This window comes from Ambystoma mexicanum, chromosome 2q (assembly GCF_040938575.1).
Source record: "Ambystoma mexicanum isolate Mex_15411 chromosome 2q, UKY_AmexF1_1, whole genome shotgun sequence".
NCBI classification, from domain to species: domain Eukaryota; kingdom Metazoa; phylum Chordata; class Amphibia; order Caudata; family Ambystomatidae; genus Ambystoma; species Ambystoma mexicanum.
The window spans coordinates 451,444,142-451,469,317 of record NC_090924.1 but is presented as its reverse complement, the minus strand read 5'-3'; the positions used below and the strand labels follow the sequence as shown (position 1 = coordinate 451,469,317).

At 47.2% G+C, this 25,176-nt stretch overlaps 1 protein-coding gene across 1 annotated transcript in view; it reads right to left on the bottom strand.

The window, feature by feature from the left end:
- The window catches only part of LOC138569508 (myosin-4-like), an 87,460-nt gene that overhangs the window by 10,099 nt on the left and 52,185 nt on the right, over nt 1-25,176 (bottom strand). The window contains exon 28 of the mRNA XM_069647543.1: nt 7,853-7,971. Within this exon, the coding sequence (XP_069503644.1) occupies nt 7,853-7,971 (119 nt within the window). The remainder of the gene's footprint in view (nt 1-7,852; nt 7,972-25,176) is intronic.

Genomic DNA, 25,176 nt, shown 5'->3' with positions numbered 1-25,176 from the left:
CTCATCATAATCAACCAAGGGTGACCATATGTTCATGAAGCGATGAAGCACTCCCTTAGATGCCGCTGTAATTTTCTCTGCAATAAAAATGTCCCACAGTTTTAGCCACCACAAGACCATCAGAGGGCCCTCTGGGGATTTCCATGACCGTGCTACTGTGATCTTGGCAGCTAGTAGCAGCTGAGTCAGGAGGGCTGCTGTTCTGCCAGATCTTGGGTATATACCTGGGATCGGGGCTCCAAGTAAGATTGACTCTGGTTCTAGAGGTAGCGTGATCTTTGTTATATCTGTGATCGCCAGGGTGCATTGGGACCAAAATTGTTTCACAACTGGGCATGTCCACCACATATGTATAAATGATCCCGGGAGGCCACATTGGCGCCAGCATTGGGGGTCTAAGGATTGGTTAATGCGATGTAGTCGGAGTGGGGGATAGTACCATTTTAGGAGCAGTTTATGGGCACATTCCCGATTAGTGATGCAATATGAAGAGGAGCTAGTGCGTGACCAAATGTCTGTCCATGTCTGGTCCTCTATTGCATGACCAAGGTCAGTTTCCCATTGCGCCATGTAGGACGCTCTGGTGATGAGAGAGTTCGTTTGCAGTAGTTTATATATCGTTGAGATTCGACCTCGATGTGGGGGGTCTGCGAGTGTCAGCTCCATGGGGTCCAGTTCTCGTGTGGCTGCCAGGCGAGTTGACGGATGGGAGCACCAGTGTCGAAGCTGAGCATATGAGAACCTGTCAGTTTCTCTTAAGCCGAAGGCGCTCTTACATTGTTCAAAGGTGAGGGGGCGATTCCTTTCAAAGAGCTGGTCCAGAGTGCAGAGACCCCCGGCAATCCAGTTTTTAAAGTTCGCGGGGTGGGCTACTGGGGAAAACGCCGGGTTAGGGAAGACTGGGGCAGATGGGCCCAGGTCTCTCGGGATGCCTCTATGTTTACGAGTCCATTCCCAGGCTTTTAGGGTGTGCTTGGTGGAGGATAGGATAGCTGGCCATGCTCTTCTTGAGGCGGGAGACAGGTGTAAGAGGAAACGGAGAGGGAGAGGTAAGCGGGATTGCTCGATCTCTGTCCATCTTGGTCGATTCGAGCTAATGATTCAAGCCTGCGTACAGGCCAGTTGTGCCGCTACCTGATATCTCTGGAGATCCGGGACTCCCAGGCCTCCTAGATTCGGGCTGGTCAGCATAGTCTTCAGTGGAATTCTTGACTTTTTACCATTCCAAATGAACTGCAGCATTTTTCTCTGGAGACGTTGAAGAGGGGGCCTGCGTATCGTTATCGGAAGAGCTGAGCAAACGTAGAGGAGTCGAGGGAGGAGGTTCACCTTACACGCCGCTATACGGCCCAGAAGTGAAATCTCTTGAGAGCGCCTGCGTTCAAGGTCTTCTTCCAAGGACTTAATTAACGGTTGAAAGTTCGCTCGATAGGTGTCTTCTGGGCGTGGGGCTGATCCATACTCCTAGGTAAGGTATTGCCTCTTCCGACAATTGGATCGGGCAGAGGGCTCTGAAGGATGCTCTAACCTCTGAGTTCAGTCTCACCCCTAGGGCGGAAGATTTAGTGAGGTTAATATCGAAGCCTGAAGCTTTGCCGAAGGAGTGAATTTCGGCCAGGGAGGACCTTAGCGATTGGGCGGTGTCCGTTATGGTCAGCACCACATCATCTGCGTATAACGCTATCTTATGTTGAGTGGGGCCCACCTGAAGGCCTTTAATCTCGGGGTTAAGGCGAACTTGCTGGGCCAGAGATTCCATTATTAAGGCAAAGAGCAGCGGGGACAGCGGGCATCCCTGTCTGGTCCCGCAGGATAGGGGGATCGGATCAGACAGGAAGCCGTTAACTCAAAGCATGGTTTTCGGGGATTGGTAGTTCGCCAAGATGGATTTCTGGAATGTGGGGCCGAAGTGAAAGGACTCTAGAGTGAGTCGGAGAAAGGACCAGTCCACTTTATCAAAGGCCTTAGTCGCGTCGAGAGCCAGCACTGCCAATTTGCGTGAGTCTCGTTGCGCTATCTCCACCATGTTTAAGACTCGGCGTATGTTATCTGGGGCCGATCTATTCATGATAAAACCAGTCTGGTCAGGGTCAATGATGTCCGGCAGTATCCTTCTACTCCCATTTCTTTGCAGCCCTCAAAAGGACAAAGCAGGTATTCATACAGTCCTAGATTCACATTTCAATGTCTTCTTGCCCAAAGAGAAGTTCAAAATGAGCATCAGGGCTCAGACCTTTGCAGCAATACAGCAGGGCCTCTTTGCCTGCTAATGCGTCACCCCCTTTAATAACGCTCGACGTAGTGTTTTTTCTGGACCTGTTAAAACACACACATTCTTCCCTGATGTCTCAAAATCTTTTGTTCATTGGTCTTGTCTGGTAGTAAAGCAGGGCATTTCACTGCAGAAAACAGGCTCTTAGCTTTGCACCTGATCCAGTGAGTCACGTGATCCAGACCATTTCCTTCCCAGCATTGATCTACCAGAGGGTGCTGGGCCTTATTGGCTCCTTCATTCTGGTAGTTAAAAAGGCAATGTTGCACATCAGCATCATGCAGCATCATCTGCTGAACAGTTGTGATCAGGAGTTCCAGCCCCTTCCCACTATGAATTTGGTTCCCCTTCAGGTCATATCTGATCTTCTATGGTTGACCAGTGTCAGAAATCTTGACGGGGTGCCCCTTTTCACAAACTGGACTCTTCAATAGTAAGAACAATGGAATGTTTGCCAGTCGTCCGTGTAGCTACCCTTGGAGTCTTGTAAGTTCATAACCTCTGGAATGCTTAAGACTTCAGTGCACACATAATTTACCCAGAACACAAGGCTACCATCCTGGCCTTGAAGGCCTTATTACCTTCTGCTTTGCATTAATAACTCAAAGGTTCTGATTGGCGCAGACAACACCATGGCTATGTTCTACCTCTGCAAACAGGCATTGCTCCAAAGATTTGGAACTGGGATATTCGGAATGGGGGTTCACCTTGTCGTTACACACATAGCAGGGACCCTCAATAACAGAGCAGACTCTTTGACTTATCACACACTCCACCTCTCATGGACCTATTTGCTAACCAGTGGACATGATGTTTCCCCTGTGTGCCTCCTAGAAGGGGATGACTTGCTATTAGATGCCTTCCTTTTCCACTGGCAGGGGCAGATTATTTATGCTTTTCCCCTCCCTTCCGTTGATTCCGAGAGTGATCCACCAACTCAGACACAGCAGCAATGGTGACCTTGATTGCTCAAGGCAGGCCGAAGAGATGTTGATTTTCGGATCTACTGGTAATGCCTAGGGCCCTCAATGGATATTATCAGATGGATCTCCTCTCCCAGCCGGAGGACATGGTCCTTATCATTCCCCGCTATCCAACTTTGCAGCCTGTTACCTGATACATTTTTTGTGATCTCGGTCTTTCTAAGGAAAACCCTGACATAATCAATCACGGTTGCAAGCAAACTAATTAATAGATCCCAGTATTCTAGGAAAGTGGCTAGATTGTTACTGGTGCCAGGAGAGCGAAATCATCCCATTGCAGGCTGCTCTTTAGAATGTTCTTTCATTCATTTCAAGGTTCCTTTAGTCAGAGAGCAAATTTGTCTCTTGTTGGACATATAGTTTAGCTCCCAGTGTCTTCAGACCCTTGAAGGGTTCTCATTTTATCTTTCCAACCCCATTGTCCACTTTATTGGACTTGGATGTCTTTGTCCCCAGGTGCGAAAATACCTCTGTCAGTTATGCTCCTGGCGCTGGCTCACAAGCCCTTTGAACCGATGGCTTCTATAGCCCTGTTGTTTTGTCCTGAAGACAGTGTGCCTGTCGGCAGTCACCTCTGTCCGTTGAATAGGCAAGCTGCAGGTACTTTGCACTGACTCCCTTCTCTTAGTGTTCCAAAAGAATATGACTTACCCTCACTTTCTTCCCTTGGTGTTCACAGACTCCTACTTATATCAGGAAATCAATCTTCTGTTTTTTTTTTTCAAAACCAGAATCAGATGCTAGCAGGGTCTTATGTTATGTTATAGGCATTTGTGTAAGCACACTTTCGCCCGGAGGCATCTTGGCGCTCAGGAGCGAGAGACATGCTGTCAGGAAGTAGTTAGAAAAGCAGAGTTTTTAATTTCCAGCGGAAGACACAGAGATAAATCCTGCCCTCAGGAGCGATGTGAATTTCTACTGGGAAAAAACAGAGGATAGTAGTTCTTCCCCTACCCTCTTTGTCACCTGTCGAAGCTCTTCACCAGGGTTCAGAACTGCTAAGAGCTCAATTGCAAGGTGGATCATAGATTATATTTTGCACAGCTACTCAATCAAAAAGGTCTCACATCTAAAAGGGCTCTACCTATATCTGGTCAGGCCGAAGTCAGGTCCGGAGATTAGCTCAGGGGCAACACGCTTGTCTTGGAAGCAAGGCAAAGCAGAGCAGAGCAACACAGGTTCGAACCCCATTCCTGTGCTTAGAGACTGTTCTTCTATATTAAGCGTGTTATAAAAGATTAATGAAGTATGCTTTTGTCGCCTTTCAAAGGTACTTCACCATTGAGAAAAATTGCAACGCAGTAATGCGAGCTACCCCACATGCTTTCTACAGACACTACTCCATTGATTCCAACTCGATGGCAACTGTCCATTTTGGACAGGCAATGCTGCACCACATCTTCGACTGGCTGCCTTTTTTTTAGAGAACTGAGCAGATTCTTCTGTTTGTATCCTTCCTTCTGATTTTATACTTAGTCATATTCCACAAATAGGGGTGAACGTGGACAGGGTGTAGGAATACGAAAAAGTTATTAACTGTATGTAGTAACTAATGTAATCCTAGTCCATATGCCCCTTTCTGCCATACGGCCCATCCTCCATCCCCCTTTTGAAAAAGTTCCTGTTTATATGCTAAAATAAAAGGATTAGCTGGCAGGTCCGGGAACATGCATGAAGGTGGGGGCGTGACGTGAGTGTATCCACATATGCACCCAAATGCTGTTTTCTTTTGATTTGATGTTTATTTATTTTTGTAACAGCCAGACCCTGCGGTGTCATGGCATTTAGTACAGTAGACAGAAGTAGGAAGTACATTAGATACAAACTTTAATCGGATTTATCAGAAAGCCACGTTTTTACAAGATTTTTGAAAGCAGTGTATGATTGTTCGTTTCTGATGGTGGCCGCAAGAGAGTTCCAGAGGTAGGTGCGGTAACACCCCAGAGGGGATGATTATGATGCTGGAAATGCATTGGAGGGACAGGGCCTGCATGTCCTTGTGTACTCCCTTATCATGTGTGTTCTGTGTTGTTTTCTGTACATGCATCCAGTTGGGACTCCTGGCAGTGCAGTTCTTCCTCTTTTTGGTTGTGGTGAACAGAAACCCTTGGGATACCATTATGGCACCCATGGGTGGGTATGCAACCCTGTACCCCTAGTGTATGTTTTTGGACACCTGTGTGCGGCCCACAGAGCAGGGTATGGGCTGGTGGCAGCTCCATGCTGAATTTGACGGCGGCTCTGAGTTTCCTCCATTTTGGGATACCCAGGCCTTGTCATATGAATCAGTGGATTCCAGACAGAAGGCAAGATGTCCCCTGTGGCCTCTTGGTTTCTATTACCTGTTACCTTGTTTTCCCAAAGTCCTGGGAAGACCCGACTCTGTCCCATCCCCTCGCTGGCTGTTGGGTGGAAGAACCATATAAGGTATTGTGGGGAATTCCAGGCCAGACTGGCTGGAGCCTTCCCAGTGACTGTATGTTGTGGGTACACCCTTGGGGTGGGACCTGTGTGAATAGAGTGTGTGACCAATATGCATTCTATGTTATGGGTGTCTGGTATCTGTGTTTGTGACAGAAATAATGAAACAGCTCTGCCTGAAACTGACATGAATGCAGTGTGGTGTGCTGAAATGCTGGGTGCTTGCCCCAATCCACATTCCTTGTTATGGGTGTCTGGGTGGAAGTGAATGGCCTGAATGCACCGAGAGCTTGATTGGCTGCCTACATGAATGCCCTTCTGACTGATTGGCTGGCTGAGCTTGGCTCAGCAGTGTGAATGAGAAACAGATGTGTATATCTGGGACTCTCACAAATTTGTTCAGAAGGTGAAGTTGAAACTTAAAGCTGCTTATCCTTGAAGCCCAGCTGGAAGAAGAAGGTTTGGTGTTGCTTTCCATTGATGAAATCTAAAAGCTGTCGAGTCTGTCAAGGACTGATCCAAGAGGGGACCGGGCTAGGAGACGTCTTCCTGAGCTACGAGGGAACATCAGGCAGAAGCTGATCTTCATCGAGGCACCCTGGAAGCCAGTCCCGAAAGGCTGTCAACCGGAGACAGGGTCCGCCGAGAAATCTTGAAGTAACGCGCCAGGACATCGAGACCATCGAAGTCCATTGCCGTTGACCAGGGTTTGGAGGATTTCCGTAATTGCTGGAAGCCAGTCGAGTCGTGTTGCCCAGAATCGGGGACAGCTTGACGCTGTGCTGCTCGACGACCGGAGCAGCAACGCTCCACCTTTGCCTAAGAACATTGAAAGAAGGGCTCCTTTGCCATCACTGTCGACCACTTTGTCCCGCCGGAGAAAGTCGATGTCTTTGACGACCAACGAGAATCCGCTGGTGGATTTCCCGCCACCCGAAGTCCACAGAGACGCCGACAAGTGAAGATCTGATGTCCAGCTGTGGTCGAGGCCCGATCGTCGACGCCGACATCCAACGCCGACACTCGGCGCCCACTGCCGGGCCTATGTTCTTCACTGAGTCTTCTTTGCGGCACCAAACTCTTTTCTTCGAGGACTCTCGACACAGAGATTCACATTTCTTTGAGGACTCTTGACGCCATGTGGCTCCTGCTTTAAAGGGAGTCCACCCTCAAGGGATCCGTCGACGAATAATCGAAGAAACTCTGCTAAACTCAGGTACATTGGGGTAGTGGAACATTTTTGACCAAGAAACAAGAACATTTTAACATTAATGGACTGGGCTTGTTAATACTCTTTATTACAGGTTGCCCAGGTGGGGGGATCCTCACACAGAACTGTGTCTGGGTAGTTGGACAAAGTATTCTGCCATTGTTCAAACTAACCTGTCTTCCTTCCTATGTCCTATGCTGATCCACATTACTGTTTGATTTGTATGCCATTCGAACTGTCAGCAGTGGATGCATTTTAAAGGAGTCAATAGCTACGGTGGTACCACATAGACATTCTATATATTTGCCATATTAGATTTGTACAAAGTGTGTTATTAATTGTGTATATATATTGAACCTTATTTTTATATAAAGAACTGTGTCAGCACATAACAGTGTGTGGACATTCCTTTGTGGGGGGCTTGGGGACTACACTGTACTTAAGAACCAGCCCACATCACCTCCTATGAGCTTAAGGCTTGGATGCTCGTACATTGCTACCACAATAGAGAACCTTGGCTGGGGTGCTCTGTGGTTCTACTCTGCCATATAGAGGGCAGGTATACAGATATCCCCCCTCCAGGCTTTACAGTGATTACTCACAAATATAAAGAAAAGGGGACTATTGACTATCAGTACAGTAGCAACGACAGTAACACGTTCCACATACAGCTTTAAATTGTAAAATGTAGTGTTCTAAAAAGAGCGTATTGCCCACAGAAATGGTATGCGATTAGAAATACTGGTTTTAGATAGGTACAGCCTCCGTGTTCCTTACTAAGGAAACTAAACTATCCATCGGTGAGATGCTGCAATGTTGTTTCTCCCTTGTCCCTGTTGGTGCCACATTCATTTTTCCATTATTTAATTTGTAATTTTGTTTTCTTAAGTAGGATTTATAGTATAATTTTAATGTGAAAACGCTCACTTTTTAGTTTTTGGTACGGCGTGAAAAAACAGCAATTACCTTTGTTTCCTCTTCTAGTTGCCTCTTCAGTTCTTCAGTTTGTTGATTGAAAGCTTGTTTTCCTCTTGTGAACTGAGAAATCAAGGATTCTTTCTCTTCAAGTTGTCGAGAGAGCTCACCTTTAAAATATAATTCAGCATGTTGTATTGTTTTGTTTTGCATTTCTCGTTATTGGAGAATACCAGCAATGCTACATTACTGTATACAGCATATTATCAACAATAAATAAAAGACCAGATAAATGTTTGTAAGATGCAGTCATGTGTAGTAGAGACTGCCCGCTTCACCTGTTGTTACCGCTAGAGGGAGCTTTTGCCTTAGGGTATAAAGTGGTCTGACTGTGTTAATGAAAACCTACTGTATCTTCTGTATCCCAGTGATAACGTTCTATGACGATGAAAACATTACACTAATAACATAATTACATTTTACAATAAATATATAAACAAACATTAATTTGAAGCACTATTTCTCTAACATAACAAAATAATTGACTTCTCACCTTTCCCCATACGAAGGGCATCTGTAAATACAATTATTTACCCATGCGTTTCCACTAGTTACTGTACAATCTCTTTATTAGGCACATTTGTATGTTCTTTTTAGTTTTCCTCTAATCACCTTATTTGCAGGTTGTTTGTTATTAAAAACAAAAAACAACACAGGGTATTGCAAGGATGGTTCCTTTGTTATGCAAAGTCAATATTTTTTATCTGCTAGCTTTTAAGACCACAAAGGCCTCTTCTGCCAGCATGAGGAAGAGATCTCAGTGGTGTTGAAAGATGCCCTGAATGTCGTCTCGGCAAGAACAAACTGCAGTGTTTGTTGAGCAAACACATTATTCCTACCTCTTCAAATTTATTTTTGAAATACATTGAATATTCATCACAGTAGCGAAGAGACTACTCACAGACTGTTCTGCGTCGTTGCAGTTTTCAGGATGCTTCATGACTACTATGACTGGATAGACTCTGGGCTCACGGCGAACACCTTGCACAAACTACAGCCAGTGCAGAACTTTCTCACCAGCCTCAACTTTAGGCTTAGGTATCTGACCACATATCTACTGCCAAGAAAACAGTGCACTGTCTGCCCAAGAAGCATCAGATTCTCTTCAAGATTCCTTCTCTGATCCACAAAGCTTTTGACACCCTCACCCTCTCTGAATTGTTCCTGCATTAGCAGCCGATCATGCGCCTAATGCTGACCTCTCACAACCTGGTGGCTTGAGGCCAGCCCATATTCAGATGTTTTGATGATAGATCTGTGTATTATCATGCCACGTTCATATGGAACCGTCCTCTACTCCCTCTGTGACCCACTGGTCTGAAGTTAACCTGTTCTAGTCAGCTTATCTATCCTTAAGCATTGCTTTCCATTCAGACACATTCTCCTACCCTCAGACCTTACTTCTCACCTCCTATAACCTCCAGTAAATCCCTTGCAGTCTGGAACAGGCTCCAGATAGGATATAGGATCCTACAAAAGCCCCTAATTTGAGCCTTACAAATAAAACATAAACTTTTACTTTCCTGGCCATGTTCCCTTTTAAATAAAATGCATTATCCTGCGGAAAAACAAGCTGCTTGAGAGTGCTTACAAATTTCCAAGGCTTGAATGTATGATTGTTGTATCCCTACTCTGGTTGTTTTTCAGAAAATGTAATAGTAAAGTGTTGATGAAATTGGCATGCCATGGGGAACACATTGCAGTTGATTAATATTAAACATGACATTGGATTGTAAATTTTAAGTTGGTTACTCAATATATCACATATATGAGCTAAGAAGCATTAGTGTTCATACTTCACAATACAGTGTTACAGGCTGATTTTAGTCAATCGTCATTTTTAATGCCATAAACATATATTAAGTGTCTCAGGTATGATATATTGTAATAATTATGGATGTGTCTTATTCGTAAAACTTTATCTTATTTTTTGGAAATAACAATAATTAGAGCTCAAATTAAGTGAGAATGAAGCAGTAATCTGGGGTGTAAGATAACTATTACATATGAGCTGTTACCTTCATCCATGGTTAGATTGGTTGTGCAAAAGTATTACAATTGATTATTTGCGTTTTATTAGTATTTATTTATTGAAAATGTTAATACTTTACTTGGAAGCTCTATACAAAGGGCATATGGATGTCTGGAACATGCCCATTATTGGGTGCTAAACAAAGTCAAGTTGTAATAGTTCTAATACACTAAACTGGATGGTGGTGGAGAATGAGCTAAAAAGAGAAAACGCAGAGAGCCTTTAAAAGGTCATTGATTGATGGACAGCTGAGTTGCAGTTGGTGGTGCAAGATGATAGCTCTTGGGTGGCAGAGGTAAAGGAGAAGAGTATTTGAGTATCATTTGCAAAGAGATGAGACAAGAAACCTCTTCATGAATTGCTCTATTATATGCCTTTTTTCCACCACTCTCATTCCTTCCTTTTCATCTTTGCTTTATTCTTACCTTTTGTGCAAAAACACAATTTGACCAATGCATAATAACTATGATATGAGAAGCCAGGGGAGGAGATGAGTTTGCTGAGCGAGAGGTTGTAAAGTGTGAAGAGGAGGCGATAAAGAACAGGCACTTGTACATTCCACTACCCAGAGGTAGGTGATGGAGGAGGTTCTAGTGTTTCAGGATATGAAAGCAGAGCAACTAGCCACAAGTAGGCTATCCTGCTAGCCAAGATGTGAACGAGACTGAAGGGAGGAGGGATGATCAACTGTGCCAAAGGGTTCAAAGAGACCAAGAAGAAGTAAGATTGATGACAGATTGTAGTGGTAAGATGCAGTGAGAGAGTTAGTGGTGTAGCGGAGTGCTGTCTGTGTAGTTATGCTGCTAAACCTAGATTGGACGGGGTCATGCATACCCTGCTCCTCCGGGTGAGCAGTGATGCATTTGAAGGCTACACATTCAGGCACGAGTTTGCACGAGACAGGTTGATAGTTGGCTAGATTGTTTGGGTGGTTTATGTTGATTCAGCAAAGGCAGCTTGATTCCCATTCATTTACTTCGATTGTGCATGTCTTCTGTCCCTCATTGCCTTCATGGGGGTAATTGCCCTAATGCATCTTCTTCACTCTCTCCTCCCCAACCTCTATCTAATTATGCCCTCCTCACAAATACCTTTCCTCTTGTTTTAACATGGTCTGATGAAACACCATGGTCATGGTTAGTGGTTGCTTTTATCAGGGAGGGTATTACAATGGCCACTTTAAAACAGACTAAGAAGATACCACAGGAAATGTAATGGTTGAAGATATTAGAGATGTAGGAGCAGTTGAAGGGTGCAGGTTCCTTGATTGTAGTATTCTCAGATGTGGGTGGAGAGAGACGGGAATCGAGGAGGACGAATGCACAAGTGGACCATGGGTAGGTTGCTAGGATGAGCTAGGAGTACACTAGTTGGAATTGTCCAGAGCCGTATTCAGTATTCAGAATTCAGAGTGATTATGTGTAAGAACCAAGAACAGATGGCAATTGGGGTTTGCATCATGAGCGCAGGATGAAGCCCATGGTTGTTCTCAGCTTTGGAAGATTGGGGTGATCCATGGTTGAAGGTGTCAGAGAGACTTAGAGGGAGTGAAATAGCGAGCAGGATAATGGCGCTCAAAGGGGGATGCTGCCCAACTTCAAGCACACATTGACACCAACAGCCTCCTATAAACGTATCAATCAGACTTCAGACCCAGCTGCAGCATGGAGACAGACACCATCCAAGTGGTAGACAATGCATCTTGGATGACTGACACCTCTTCCTCTTGCTAAACTGTGACATCTCTGTGACGTTTCAAAACAGTAGACTAGTTGTGGTCAACCTGCTGTCCTCCAGATGTTTTGTCTTATGATTCTCATGATCCCTCACCACAGCATATGCTGGGTAGGGTGGATGGGAGGTAGGGGTGTGACGAATCCTTGGATGTTGTCACTTCTCTGCGAGGGTGAGCCCCTTCTCATGAGGACAGGGAGGTGAGGCCACTACCCAATAGTCCCCCTGGGGGTGGTACTCAGCGGGTGGATTTCATGGCGAGGAAAGCCCCCTATGGGATTAGTGATGACCTGGGGAGAACATGGCATCCCCATAGCCCACCAAACCCTAACACAACTTCCTACCCCCCTTCCACCAACACTTTCCCAAGTGTTCCTATATGTTTTTTTCCATACCACCAATGTAGGAAGTATTGGGAAGAGGAAGAGTTTGGATGCCTATCCCTTAAGTACTGAGACGAGGGAGAGACCAATTGACTCACTGGAAGACCTAAAGATCAGTACTGGTATGAGGAAGAAGTGCAGAAGGATACCAAGCACGCATGAGAACATGAATGAACAGTCTAGTTTTTCTGGAAACCTGATTGGGCAGAACCAATTCAAAACTCAAGTGGGAAACCAGGAAGGAAAGAGACGGAAAAGAGAAACCCTTCCTGGAGGGACTGCTAGACGGAAGCGAGAGGTGCTGAGGCCTCCCTGGAGGAACCGCGAGCGTGGGGAACGCTCGGCTCGGCAGAGAACCGAATCAGCTAATGGAAAGATTACGAGGCAGGCGGAGAGGCTCTTACCTGGTCCGACGTGGAAGGACCCTCCGGCAAAGTACAGCAGCGAATGTCCAGGCAAGCCAAGCAGAAGGACTGTGCAGTCGCAGGAAGGCACGCACGCTGATTATCTGCAAGTGCTGCGGAGATGCTGCAGCACGCTGGAAGAGAGGACAAGCCTCTATAAGCCTGAAACAGAGGATGGGGATTCCAGAGATCGTCCAGGCCGAGGCAGTAGAGACCCTAATGGTAAATGGGCTACCAGGGAGGTTGGAAGGGGCATAGGCGTTGCTAGGGGGGGGGGGCTGAGGAGGCTAAAACAGGTCTTTTGGTTGTAGCCCCGGATAGAAGCTCAGGGGCTGCAACCAAGAGGCTAGCTAGTCCTGAGTACTGACAATCCCAACATTAGCGTAGCCCCAGATCTTTTCTAGACCTAGCAATACCCCTGGGAAGGGGTACCAGAGGGCACTGGCAGCCGCTGGAGCCATGATACTGGGGTATAAGGTAAGCCCCTGTGGGAAAAGCTAAGACCCCCTAGCAAAAAGGAACTGCAGCACCAAGAGGAGATAATCCCACGGGTCTGGGCCCCGCCTCTGTCTATGAAGAGTAACCTAAGTCATCTTCATAGTCACAGTACCTGGCAGGACAGTGAACCAGGTTTGTAGCACCAGAAGGGGAGAACCCTATGAGTCTGGGACCTGCACCCTTCAATGAAGATCAACCCAAGTCATCTTCATAGTCACAATAATAATACCTGGCAAAAAAGTGAACCAGGACTACTGCACCAAATCAAGAAGAATACACAGGTCTGGGACCCACACCCATAAGTTTGGGAGCTCATGTGAATTGTGAACTTTTGAAGTGCAAAGCAAGTCAGGGGAAGGGAGGCTTCCTCCTTGGTAATATTGAACTGTGAATTGTGAAAGTCTGAGAAGGGCTTGGGGGAAGGGAGTCATTCTGCCCAGCCTTTGTGAATCGCTGTGTACTGCATTCAAAAGTTTAAGAAAGGCCTGGGGCAAGGGAGTCATTGATTGATTTGTTATTTATTATGCGCCTATACACAAGTCTTTCAAGGTGCAAACAGGCATGGGAGGGGGAAACAAAGGAAAGACAAGACAAACAATCTTACTAGGCCTAGTGTCATATAGATTGTGCAAATGTGAAACAAGAAGTGCAGGGGAGAGGGTACAGAGTGAAGTGCACCCAGAGCAGCAGGGCCCTGAGTTAAGGAACACTGGGACTACAGTTGGAAATCCCAGCCCGGTACTGCAAGGTTAGCCAAGCGCAGTGCAAGGTGGGCCAGGCGGAAAGTGCAGGGGGACTGATCAGGCGGGGCCTAGCGTCCTGTAAGACTCAGGACACCGAGCAGCCAGTCAGAAGACTGAGCAGGAGCAAGGGAAGGTTAGGAGGGGAGTGGGAGTGAGAAAGAAGGGAAGGTCTTGAGGAGCTTCTGGAACTTAAGGAGATCCGGCCAAAGATGGAGAGAGGCAGGGAGGCTATTCCAGAGGGAGGCACCTGCAGAGGAGAGAGGTCTACTCCCCATTCTATACTTTGAGAGCGACTCAACCTCAGAGTGTTAGAAGTAGATGAGCGCAGGTCTTTAGGAGGAAGGTACTTAGGAAGAGAGAGTTGAAGGTAGTGAGGGCCACAGCCCCAGAAAGCCTTGTGAATGATGCAGATGGTCTTAAACCTGATCCTTGCAGCCACCGGGAACCAGTGGGGGGATTTCAGAGCCAGAGAGATGCAGTCCCGGATTTATTTATTTCACATTTATAAAGCGCTCACACAGCCCGCAGGCATCGAGGCGCTGTTACAGGAATTGTTTTTTTTTTTTTTTTTCTTAGTATTTATAACGCGCTTAAACACCCAAAGGTTTCTAAGCGCGGACCCGGGGATCGAACCTGTTGTTGCTCCGTGTCGTCTTGCTTCCAAGACGCGCACGCTGCCGCTGAGCTATCCTCCCGGGATAAGTCTTGCCGTCCTGTTCTGGATGAGTTGAAGAGGGTGAAGAGTAGAGTTAGGAAGATTGAGAAAGAGGCTGTTACAGTAGTCCAGCCTAGAGAGAACCAGGGCTCTGGAGACAGTGAGCTTTTGGGGGAAGGTGAGAAAAGGGAGAATTCCTCTGAGGAGGTAAAGCTCGAAATGGGCCTTCCTGTCAAAGTCTGTGATATGTGGAGAGAAGAAGAGACTGGGGTCGAAGATGACCCCAAGGTTTTTTGCCTCACAGCAGTGTGAGCGCAGAGGGCCCAAGGAGGGCAGCCAGAGTGAGAGAGAAAAAGGGATAGCAGGGGTCTCAGTCTTACTGCCATTAAGGCAGAGATCGTTTGAGACGCACCACGCCTGAATAGCAGATAGACAGTCAGGGATGAGCAATGAGGAGGAGGAGTCAGAGGGTAGCCTGAAAGAGAGCTGCGTGTCATCCACATAACACTGAAAGTTAGAGGAAAAGGTAGAGTTCAGGAAGGCCAAAGGGGCCAGATATATATTAAAGAGCCAGGGGGAGAGACCCCCTGCAACCTCCTGTGATCCTGTGAGAGAGCGAGTGCGCGGTGAGAGGTTGCTGCTGGGTATTGCTCACCCATTGCCTACCCAGTGCTGCTGAGCAGAGTGGGGCTAAATGCACTCCGAGTGAGGCTGTGTAAACTGCTGGGGCAGGTGTGTAACGTGGTGAGTAGGGTGCCCGAGAGAAAGTGCAGGTCTGTTACTGTGGCTCATAACCCAGAGGGGGAGACTTAAAGGATACTGTTTACGACTATCTATTATGGTGTATATCTAAGTGTATCCTTACATAATTGGTGCAGATGTAGTTTAGAAACAACAACATAACTACTTGTGTGTTTCTAATAGACTAACTGTGCCTTGTGCCCTGGGAGTATTAATACTGTGCGGTTCTTCATCTGCGCTCAGGTGTTCATTACTGTTCATTACTGGTATTCGCACCTGTGGGGCACAGTGAATTTTGGTGGTCCCTGAGTGGGCGAATAGATTGGTTGTAAGTAGTGCCAGGAGACTGCGGGAGAAATTCCTTTGATCCCGGCACACTGTTAGTGGAGGATTGTAAGCTACTTTATAGATCCTGCATATTAAACTACTTAAACCACTCTGAAGGAAAGCCAAAAGGGCGAAGATGTTAACGCAAAAATAAACATTGCAAGCCAATTATAATTTGCGAAGGAAGAATACTAAACAACCTGAAAAAAGGACGGAGAGACCATAAAGCAAATCTAAATTGAAAAAGCAAGTGCAGATTAGAAAAGGAGCGATTAAGTCTTTCTTCTCGCCTAACGCTCAAACGGAGAAGAAATTGAACACATCTGAGAAAGGGGAACCACCTATTCTAAATGGTAGTAGCCACCAAGATGAGTCAAGATAGATAATAACTCACTTTTGGAGTTGTGCTTATTGATGCAAAGATCAATGACTCTTGCACTAAGTAAGCTGGCCAAAGACGGTATTCGGGGAAGGGTAGCCAAAGAGCAATTACAATCAACTGTAACCACGGACAGACTTTCTGTATCACCTAACCTGGCAATTCATGGGGGAAAACTCGGAGACAGAATTAAATGCAGACTCTTTTCATGCCCTAATGCTCTGAATGAGATAGTCTTCAGTAGCTTCGCTACAATTTGCATTGAAGATTCTCCTGAAAATGTGTGGCCAAATAGAATAAATTTGGCTTCTTTGAGAATAACAGCAATGAAGAGGTAGAAAATAATCTCTTGGAGGCTATATTATTGGCCACTGAACCAACTGCGTACCCAGAACAAAACCCTAATGAGACAAATAACTCAGTGGTATTCTTCTCTCGTAAACAACAGAGATTAGCCAAGAAGGAGGCAATGAGGAAACAGCCACAGAATGCTATGTCACCACCTTTTGAGACATGCAATTGACCAAAAAAATGACAAAAAGCAGGAAGAAAGCAGCCCGGACAAAAAAGCAACATTTTGAAAGGGCTGGGCATCTCACTAGCTGGTTGATCCCCGAGAAGGATAAGGAGCTAATAGACGAAGAAGAAGAAGAACTGCCAGAGTTTATTACTTCACAACTTGAGAAGGAAGCAGACAAGGTTTCCTCCACTCCACACAGCAAAAGGCAAACTCCCTTGCACAGGGAGAACGTAAAACTAGCATTTGTGGAGGATGTGCAGAAGCCAGTACCAATTAAGAGCCGGATATGTATAATAAAGAATCTTTATCAGAACAACGACCATGACTGGCTCACGAGAACTGAATTTCTGATCCGACTCCACTCAATACCACAGTTGAGGGTCTTGAGGTCAGAAGATTTTGAATATATAGAGCCACTCGATAGTCAAAATACCAATGTATCAGCTATACACTGTACATTTCTTGCTACTACCCAGATGTTGCGTTTGTACAAAGAGAACCTATTTGAAGCTGACGTGGAGATTGATGTGGATCCAGAGAAAGAAGATCAGGACTGCCCAAGGAAGCCGGTTGTTGAACTAATGCCTAAGTCTAAAGTGCCTAAATTGCCAGCTGTGAAGGAGGGTCAGCTGGCAGACATTCAAAACATACTGAAATGCCTGGCTGAGTCCTTGCCTGTGGTTCTTCAAAAGCAATGAGGCTACTCTATCTTAACTTGGAACTGCAGGGGCTTTAGTCATTTACACACCCCCCTGATGGCTCATTGCCCTTTATAACCAAATATATTTGTATTTGCCTCCAGGAGGTTTGGCTTACATCCCCAGTAGTGTTGAATGGTTATACAGTGTAGCAATCCTTAGCAAAAAAAGGTTTGCGGGGCAGACCATATGGGGGATTCATTGTTGGGGTTTGTCATAAACTCAAGTTGCGTCACATTGATGGTGGTATGGACGAATTTGTGATTGCGGTTGAGCTGGAAATTCCAATAGATGGTGCATTTGAAATGCTTTTGGAAAACATTTATAGACCCCCAGGAGTGTTAAAGAGTGAAACCATTCAAGAAACACTCCATGAAATCATGCTAAACTGGACGTTCAACCAGGAAAACAAATTGGTGCCAATCATGGGGGATTTCAACTGCCATATGACAGGGGGAGTTGGGACAACGAGTAACCCCCAGTTAAGGTCAAAGAGTGTAATGGCACATGCTATCAATGATCCTGAGGGCCTGTACTGTCTTAGCTTTTTCAAATTGTGGGATATGGAAATGATAAACGGAAGAACTAGTAGCGATTACCCAGGTAAGAAAACCTGGGCGAATGATGGTTCCAGTAGTACACTAGATTATATTTTTGTTACCCCTGTACTTGCAGTACGGGTAAAGGATATGGAGGTGACCAGGCAAGTCTGGAGCGATCATGCATCACTTGGGTTGATATTGGCCGCAGATATAATAAGTAATGTGCTGAAACCTCTGGGGAATATTAGAGTTAGCCATGCCAGTACCCGTATTATATGGTCTGAAAAGAACATCCTAAAAGCTGTACAAGTACTGACAACCTAATGTGATATGGATATCGGCCTGTTTCAGGGGATGTCCATTGATAATATTGAAAACTGGCTCTCCTCTTTTGCTAATGACCATGCCACTTCCAGAATCAGAATTGCAGTGAATGGCCTTCCCATAAGAAAGCAATATGACAGATTAGAGACTCAAAAAGATTGCTTAGAGCAGAGATATGTAGGGCTAAGAAAACATGCCCCACGATTAGCTCATATGTCTCTACCTGTAAATTGCTCAGGGGGAAGTTTCAAGCTTGGTTAAAACAAAAGAAATATCAGAAGAAGCTTAGTCAATGGCAAGAAACAATACACCTTCTATGTAAAAGGAATTCCCGAAACATCTGGTCTTTGTTAGGGGACGTGAGTGGTGACAACTCCCTTTATTAATCCAATTGGTGCGCATATATGGGAGAGGTTCCTTATGGATCGTAATATACCTAATCACGGAATGGGTAACTTGATAGAGAATGGTGTCCCACCTTTACCGCCTTTTGAAGTTACAACTGACTTGCTTCTTATTAAGATTAAAACATTAAAATAATTGCGTGCTTCAGGACCGAATGGTCTTGCTAACATTGTGTTAAAATCCAAACCGGGATTCCAAGATGGCCGCCGACACCAGATAGATGTGTGTCGACGGCGCTCCATAACCCCTCTGCCTTGCAACGCGGATCCACCACCCCAGTCGGGCGGAAGAGAGGCAAAAAACAAGAAAAAGGACCTTCACGCTGGGGGAGCATATCAGATGGCACCCCTGACAGCAGTACTCAAAGATTCAAGACCAGAAGAATCGAGGACAGGAGAAGCGCTGGCCCGGCCCAGGACCTGGAGGATGGGACTGAAGCTCACTATGAAGACGGGGTGAGCTGAGACTGTGATCCGCAGCACGGTCCGCCTCGGGGCGCACACCACCCAGGTTTGGATCTCTCTGACCTATGGAGGCGCGTACCGCCGGGAACGGCGAACGAAGAATACAAACAGTGGCGGAAGAAACAACAACGACATCCACTCAAGAGGGAGGACCAGAAGCGCCGGGAGCAACCATACACCTCCTGTCACCCATCACGGCAGCTCCGAGCGAGGCGGAAGGAGAGCAGAAGAACCTAGCACCAAAGCAGACTTCAGGAGGCACCGACACGCGGAGGACCGAGGGCCGCCCAGCAGCAAAGATACCGAGGTGAGCCCGGGAAACCGCGGGGAGCGGGAAGCCCCAAACTTGCTTCCCCAAAGTCTGCATTAGGGTAAAGGGGAGGCCTCCCTACACAAGGCCCCACCCAGAGGGGGTCTCTGCCCACCGGGGAACAAGAGAACCATACGGGCGGAAAACTGCCCAGAAGAGCACAGACTCCCAACCCTCACTCGTGTTAGGAAGGAGAGTAACCCCCAGCATTATAACAAAGGGGAAGACACGGCCGAGATGGTATACTGGCACCCGGAGAATCGAATAATAGGCTCTGAAAGCGGGTACTGAGCCTTTCAGGAGAATACGCCTACCCTCCAAAAGCCGACATCTACAGCCACCGGTAATAGGGTGGATGCAGTAAAGAGGTCTGGGAAATAGGGCCGGCTACCCCTAAACTAGCCACCAGAAGAATCCAGCACCGACAAAGGAACATTCACTGGGCACAACGGCAATACGGAATAACAGAGCAGCCACATTAGAGGGGGGTAAGGGCCTCGGATCGCCTACCAAGAACTGAGGGGCAGCCTGGGGAGAGGGGAGACAGGATCCCCCGCCTCAGATACAAATCTGATACCTCCACCTACCACACAAGAGTGAAGCACGACGAACTTAGACCTAGAACAAGGGTGTCAGAGGGAACTATAGGCCGAGGTCCAACCCCTCACACACAGACAAATAACAAGCGATAACATACCAGGCCCCGCAATTATGGCCGCCAAGAACAAGAGTAGGTCGAATAAAAGCGGACTGCTGCAGGGGGACAACTCTGGCCCTCTCATAACAATGTGGGCGAACAAAGATACCACCGAAGAGCGCAGGGAACAACAAGAAGGGGCCACAGGCCAGGACCTGGCGGTTGAATTAGGATCGGCAGCTCAAATCTCCCGCCAAGATCTACACGGGGAGATGCTCTCCCTGCAAACCACACTGGCAAGAACATTTCAGGATCAATTCCAACTAATAAGAACAGATATAAACCAGGCGGTGGCGGAAATTAAACAGGAGGTAGGCCAGTTTGGAGAGAGAACCGATATCATAGAAAAAGGCCTACAAGAGGTGTGCAAAGAAACAATGGAGAATAGTGAAGCAATTGAGAGGCTGGACACCGCAACGCGGAACCTAGAGCTCAGTATGGAAGACTTGGAAAATAGGTCCCGAAGGATCAACATTCGGTTGAAGTTGTTGCCGGAATCAGTGACAGACAGAGACTTAAAGGAAACAATCCAGGAAATATATGAGGACCTGCTGGGGGAGGCTACCCCAGCCAAGATAGAGCTGGACAGGGTGCATAGAGTTGGCCGCCTCAATAGAAATCAGAACAGCAGACCTAGAGATGTTCTAACTGCCTTTGCTAGATATGCACAAAAGGAGGCGGTCTTGAGGGCAGCCAGACAGAAAGAGCCGATCATATATAAAGGTCAACAAATTGAACTATACCAAGACTTGTCTAAAAGCACCCTACTTAAACGACACCAGATGGGACCAGTAACTGCGAAACTCAAAGAGCGAGGGTTAAAATACAAATGGACCTTTCCATTCAGCCTGCTATTTGACTGGGCCGGCGCGCAGAGGTGAATAACTACGCTGCAAGAAGGGGAGGACATCCTACATATTGCGCTGACACAAGACCAGGAGATGGCCAGCAGAGGGAAATCGCCAGAGGCGGGAAGAGGGACGAGACCTAGACCATGGGAGTGGACAATCGTGGGAGAGGGGAGAAGAAGGAGACCTGCACCACCGGGCCCCGCCGGGAAGGAAAGGGGCAAAGAGACAGCTACGAAAGAGAGGGCAGAGTCTGATGGGGAATAACCCAGAGTGAGTATAAGATAAACAGGGTGGTGGACAGAAAGGTGCACAAAGAAGGTCGGAGGAGTGAGGAGCAAACATCATGGGATCGGTGAGGCCGATGTTGCCCGAGAGGAGGGGGGAGGCAGGATGTTCACAGGACAGGGGCTTCAGGGATGGGGCGGATAATGGGGAAGAGGAAACGGGGACGGGGGAGGAAAAGGTGCCTACCAGGGAACAAAGCGGGCAATCATAGTCAGACCCAGGGTCTATGATCAAGACAATGGAGGAGGAGCAATAGTCGAGGAGTTTACACGGAGTTGGGAAAACCGAGAAATTCTCATTCAAGTGGGTGACCCATAATGTTAGGGGTCTTAATTCCCTGCTGAAGAGGAAAAATCTAGAACTCTTCACGAAAAGAGAAAGGCCAGACTTCCTGGGGCTACATAAGGACCATAGCCGGCTTAGGTTAAGGGGATTTGACTAAATACTCAAGACAGCAGGGGTGACAAAATAAGGGGGGTGGCCATGGCTATCTGAAATACAGCAAACCTCAGGGTTGAGGAGACCATAAGGGACAAAGAAGGCAGGTAAATTATAGTAAAAGGCAAAATGGGAGATGCAATTTACACAATAGCGGTTATTTACGCGCCCAATTCGGAACAGGAAGCGTTTCTGCGGGCCATCCTATGAAAACTAGAGGAGCAAGCACAGGGGCAAATAATTATAATGGGAGACCTGAACATAGCCTGGGATAGAGCCAGAAATAGATCAGGAAATAAAGAAATGGGAGGGGGTGCCGTGGCTTCGCCAGAAGTAAGGGAGAGAATGTCAGGCATGGGTCTAAGAGATGTGTGGAGGGAAGTTAAAGGGAATGCAGAGGGTTATACTTTCCTTTCAGAAATCCATGGGACGCAATCAAGAATAGATTATATATGGATTTCAGCGGAATTGGTGTGTAAAGTCAAGGAGATATAGGTTGGCCCCATGGGTACAGCAGACCATAAAATAATATCAATGTAATTGGAACTGGGAAATGGAAGGTGGGGAATTTGGAGATGGAAATACCCGGAACACTTAATGAGGGACCCAGTGCTTAGAGAACAGTTAGAAGAAAAGATGAGACATTTCTTGGAGAATAACAAAAGGGGGGACATGGGGAAAGACATCAGATGGGACGCGTTTAAAGCTAAAATGAGGGGGCAACTCATAGTGGCCAAAGCAAACAGACATAAACAGCTTCATGCCCTGGAGATACAACTGGAGGCAGAAGTAGAAGGGGCGAGGAAAAAGGTGGCAGAGGCACCCAACAGGAACAACCAGAGGGAATATAGAAGGGCAATAGGTCAACTAGGGATCCTGCGGACTAAAAAAGCGGAGGGGGCCCTACTTTATGCAAGACAAAAATATTACACGAAAGCAAACAAGGCTGACGCCCTACTGGCGCGTCTCCTTCGGGGGGCCCCGTCGAGAAATATAATCACGCCCCTAAAAACAGAGACAGGTGAAAGAACCACACAACTAGAGGACATCTGGGAGAGCATGGTTAAATGTTATGAGGCGCTATACACGTCACAGGTCCCCAAGGCCCAGGGACAGGAGGAGTTTCTGGAAAAGATAAAGCTACAGGTAATAAGCAGGGAAGCCCAGAACACCATTCATCAAGAGATAACGGAGGACGAGGGGCGGTTGGTCATTGCGAAGTTGCCCACGGGCCTCGACGGATGCTCTGCGTCTTTCTGTTAAACTTTTGCGGTGATATTGGCACCACAACTGACTCACCTCTTCAACTCCTTCAAAGATAGAGGCCAAATAGCTACATCCATGAAAGAAGCCAAAATCACCCTGATACTGAAACCAGGCAAATAACCTGTAGAAAGATCTTCCTACAGACCGATAGCGCTTATTAATGTGGATGCTAAAATATACACAAAAATTCGGACCAATAGATTAGAAGGGCTCCTACCAGACTTGATACATCAGGACCAGGCAGGATTTATTAAAGGCAGGCAAACAGCAGATAACATAAGGAGGCTGGCACACCTTCTAGAAACAGTGGACAAAACAAACACCCTGGCGGTCCTACTATAATTGGACGCCGAAAAAGCATTCGACCGGGTGGAGTGGTCGTTCCTCTTAAAACCATGGAAAGGATGGGGCTCTGTGCACCTACCTGCAAATGGTAAAGGCGAATTATGAGGGCCCCCAAGTGTGGATAATAGTAAACGGCATGACATCACAACCATTCAAGTTGCAAAGGGGAACAAAACAGGGCTGCCCTCTATCTCCGCTTCTGTACGCCATCTATCTGGAACCCTTACTCCAAGCTATTCGAGAAACAGAGGAGATCCAAGGTATCCCATTTGGAGGCAGACAACACAAGGTGGCGGCTTTTGCCGACGATATGCTGCTTACCCTCACTAGCCCCTCCGAATCAAGTAAGGCGAGTGGGTTATTACTAGAGGAATATGGAGAGGCATCAGGATTACGCATCAGTATGGGAAAATCCGAACTAATGAACCTGACACTGGGGAAAGAGGAGAGAGAACAGCTAAAAAGAACAACGCCATTTGCCTGGCGGCCAGGGGGATCACATATCTGGGTGTAAAGATAACACCAACACTCATAGGGTGGTATGCGACGAACTATCCCCCACTGATAAGGGGTATTTCCTGGCTTTGGAGACTGGCGGCAATAAAAATTGTTGTGCTCCCACCGCTGCTTTACCTGGTTCAGACTATCGCCCAGGCAGTCCCGGCGAGCTTTTTCAGGGAGCTTTAAACCATAACAAATGAGTTCATATGGGAGGGTAAAAGAGCAAGGGTGAGCAGGCAACAACTTACAGCCCCGAGGACAGAGGGGGTCTAGCCCTACCCTATTTTAGACAATATGATGAGGCAACCCAACTTAGGGTAATCAGGGAATGGCTCCACAAGGGGAAAGAGAAGCACTGGGTCAAGATGGACGGGGCGAATCTCACATGCGTCTATTCTGCTCATGTACTGGTGTCCTGTAAACAGATAATCTATTCTCGTCCTGGTTTCATGGGCTGTCGAGTAAAAGGTATATCCCTTTGCCCTTGGATGAAGTTCCCTCCAAATGTCCACCAGCCCCTGTTCCCACATCAGGTCCTGGAGCCCCAGTTTCCGGACTCCCCCCTACCCTGCCTGGCTGAGTGATCCTCCCACTGTGGTCTAAGTCCCGGTCCGCCCACATGTTGAAGTCCCCACCCAGAAACAAGAGACCTTCTGCCTTGAGCATCACCTCTCCCATGACCTCTTGGATAAATTTCCTCTGACCTACGTTGGGGCAGTATATGGCTACTAGAGTGACCCTGGAGTTATGCAGGTTACCAGACACTACTAAAGCCCTCCCATCCTCCCTCTCCCAACGGGTTACCTCAGTTAGTTTTTTGTGCCTATGAAGCAGGATCCCGACTCCGCCTTTCTTTGTGGTGCCGGATGCCCACAATGCCTGGCCCACATGTTATCCGGGGATGGCCCTCTCTTCGCCCCTCACAGTTCTGGTCTCCTGTATGAAGAGGACATCTACCCCTGCGTTCTTCATTTCTCGCCCCAGAAGGGAGCGCTTTGTTGGGGAATTAAGCCCCTTGACATTGAGACTCGACCCGGCCCTTTCTCTCATTGTCTGCCATTACTTCTATACATTGCGTTTGTTAGTTTCCTGGTCCCGTGGGAGCTGCCCTGTTCCGCTTTGGAGCTGGATCTGAGTTGAGCCCGAGAACCCCTACCCCCAGACCTTGTCCTTCCCCCTCCCACCTCCCTCCCCTGTTTGCGACGCCTGCCAACGGGCAAGCCACCAGGGTGAAAGCATGTTTGTGCACCGCAGTTCTCAAGATCAAAAATCGTGTCCCCGGCCGGGTTTATCCAGCTGCTGTCCTCGCACTCCCCGCCAGAGCATATTCATTGCTCTAATCTCCTCCTGCCTCCGACGAGGGGGTGTTTGGTTTTTTGAATTTTCTCCTGCCCTTTGTTTTCTTCTTTGTCGACCAGGGGCCCTCCGGTTCTCTCCTAGCTTCTGCCCTTGCCTGGGTTCCCGCTCCTTCTCCCTCCTTCTGGGAGTCTCCCTTAAGCACCTGCAGCACCTGTTTGGCCTCTTTACCACTGATCACCCTGTAGTCTACCCCAGCTTGTTCGAAGGATAAGGCAAACGGGAAGGACCATCTATATCTTATGTCCTGGCTTGTAAGCCACTGGGTGAGCGGGCGGCATTCTCTTCTGCGGGTGAGCGTGAGGGTTGATAGATCTTGATAAATCTTGATTGTATCCCCTTCAAAGATAAAGCTCCCCAGCCTTTTTGCCTTCTCCAGGACTTCCATTTTCTCCCTATAGCGGAGGAACCGCACCA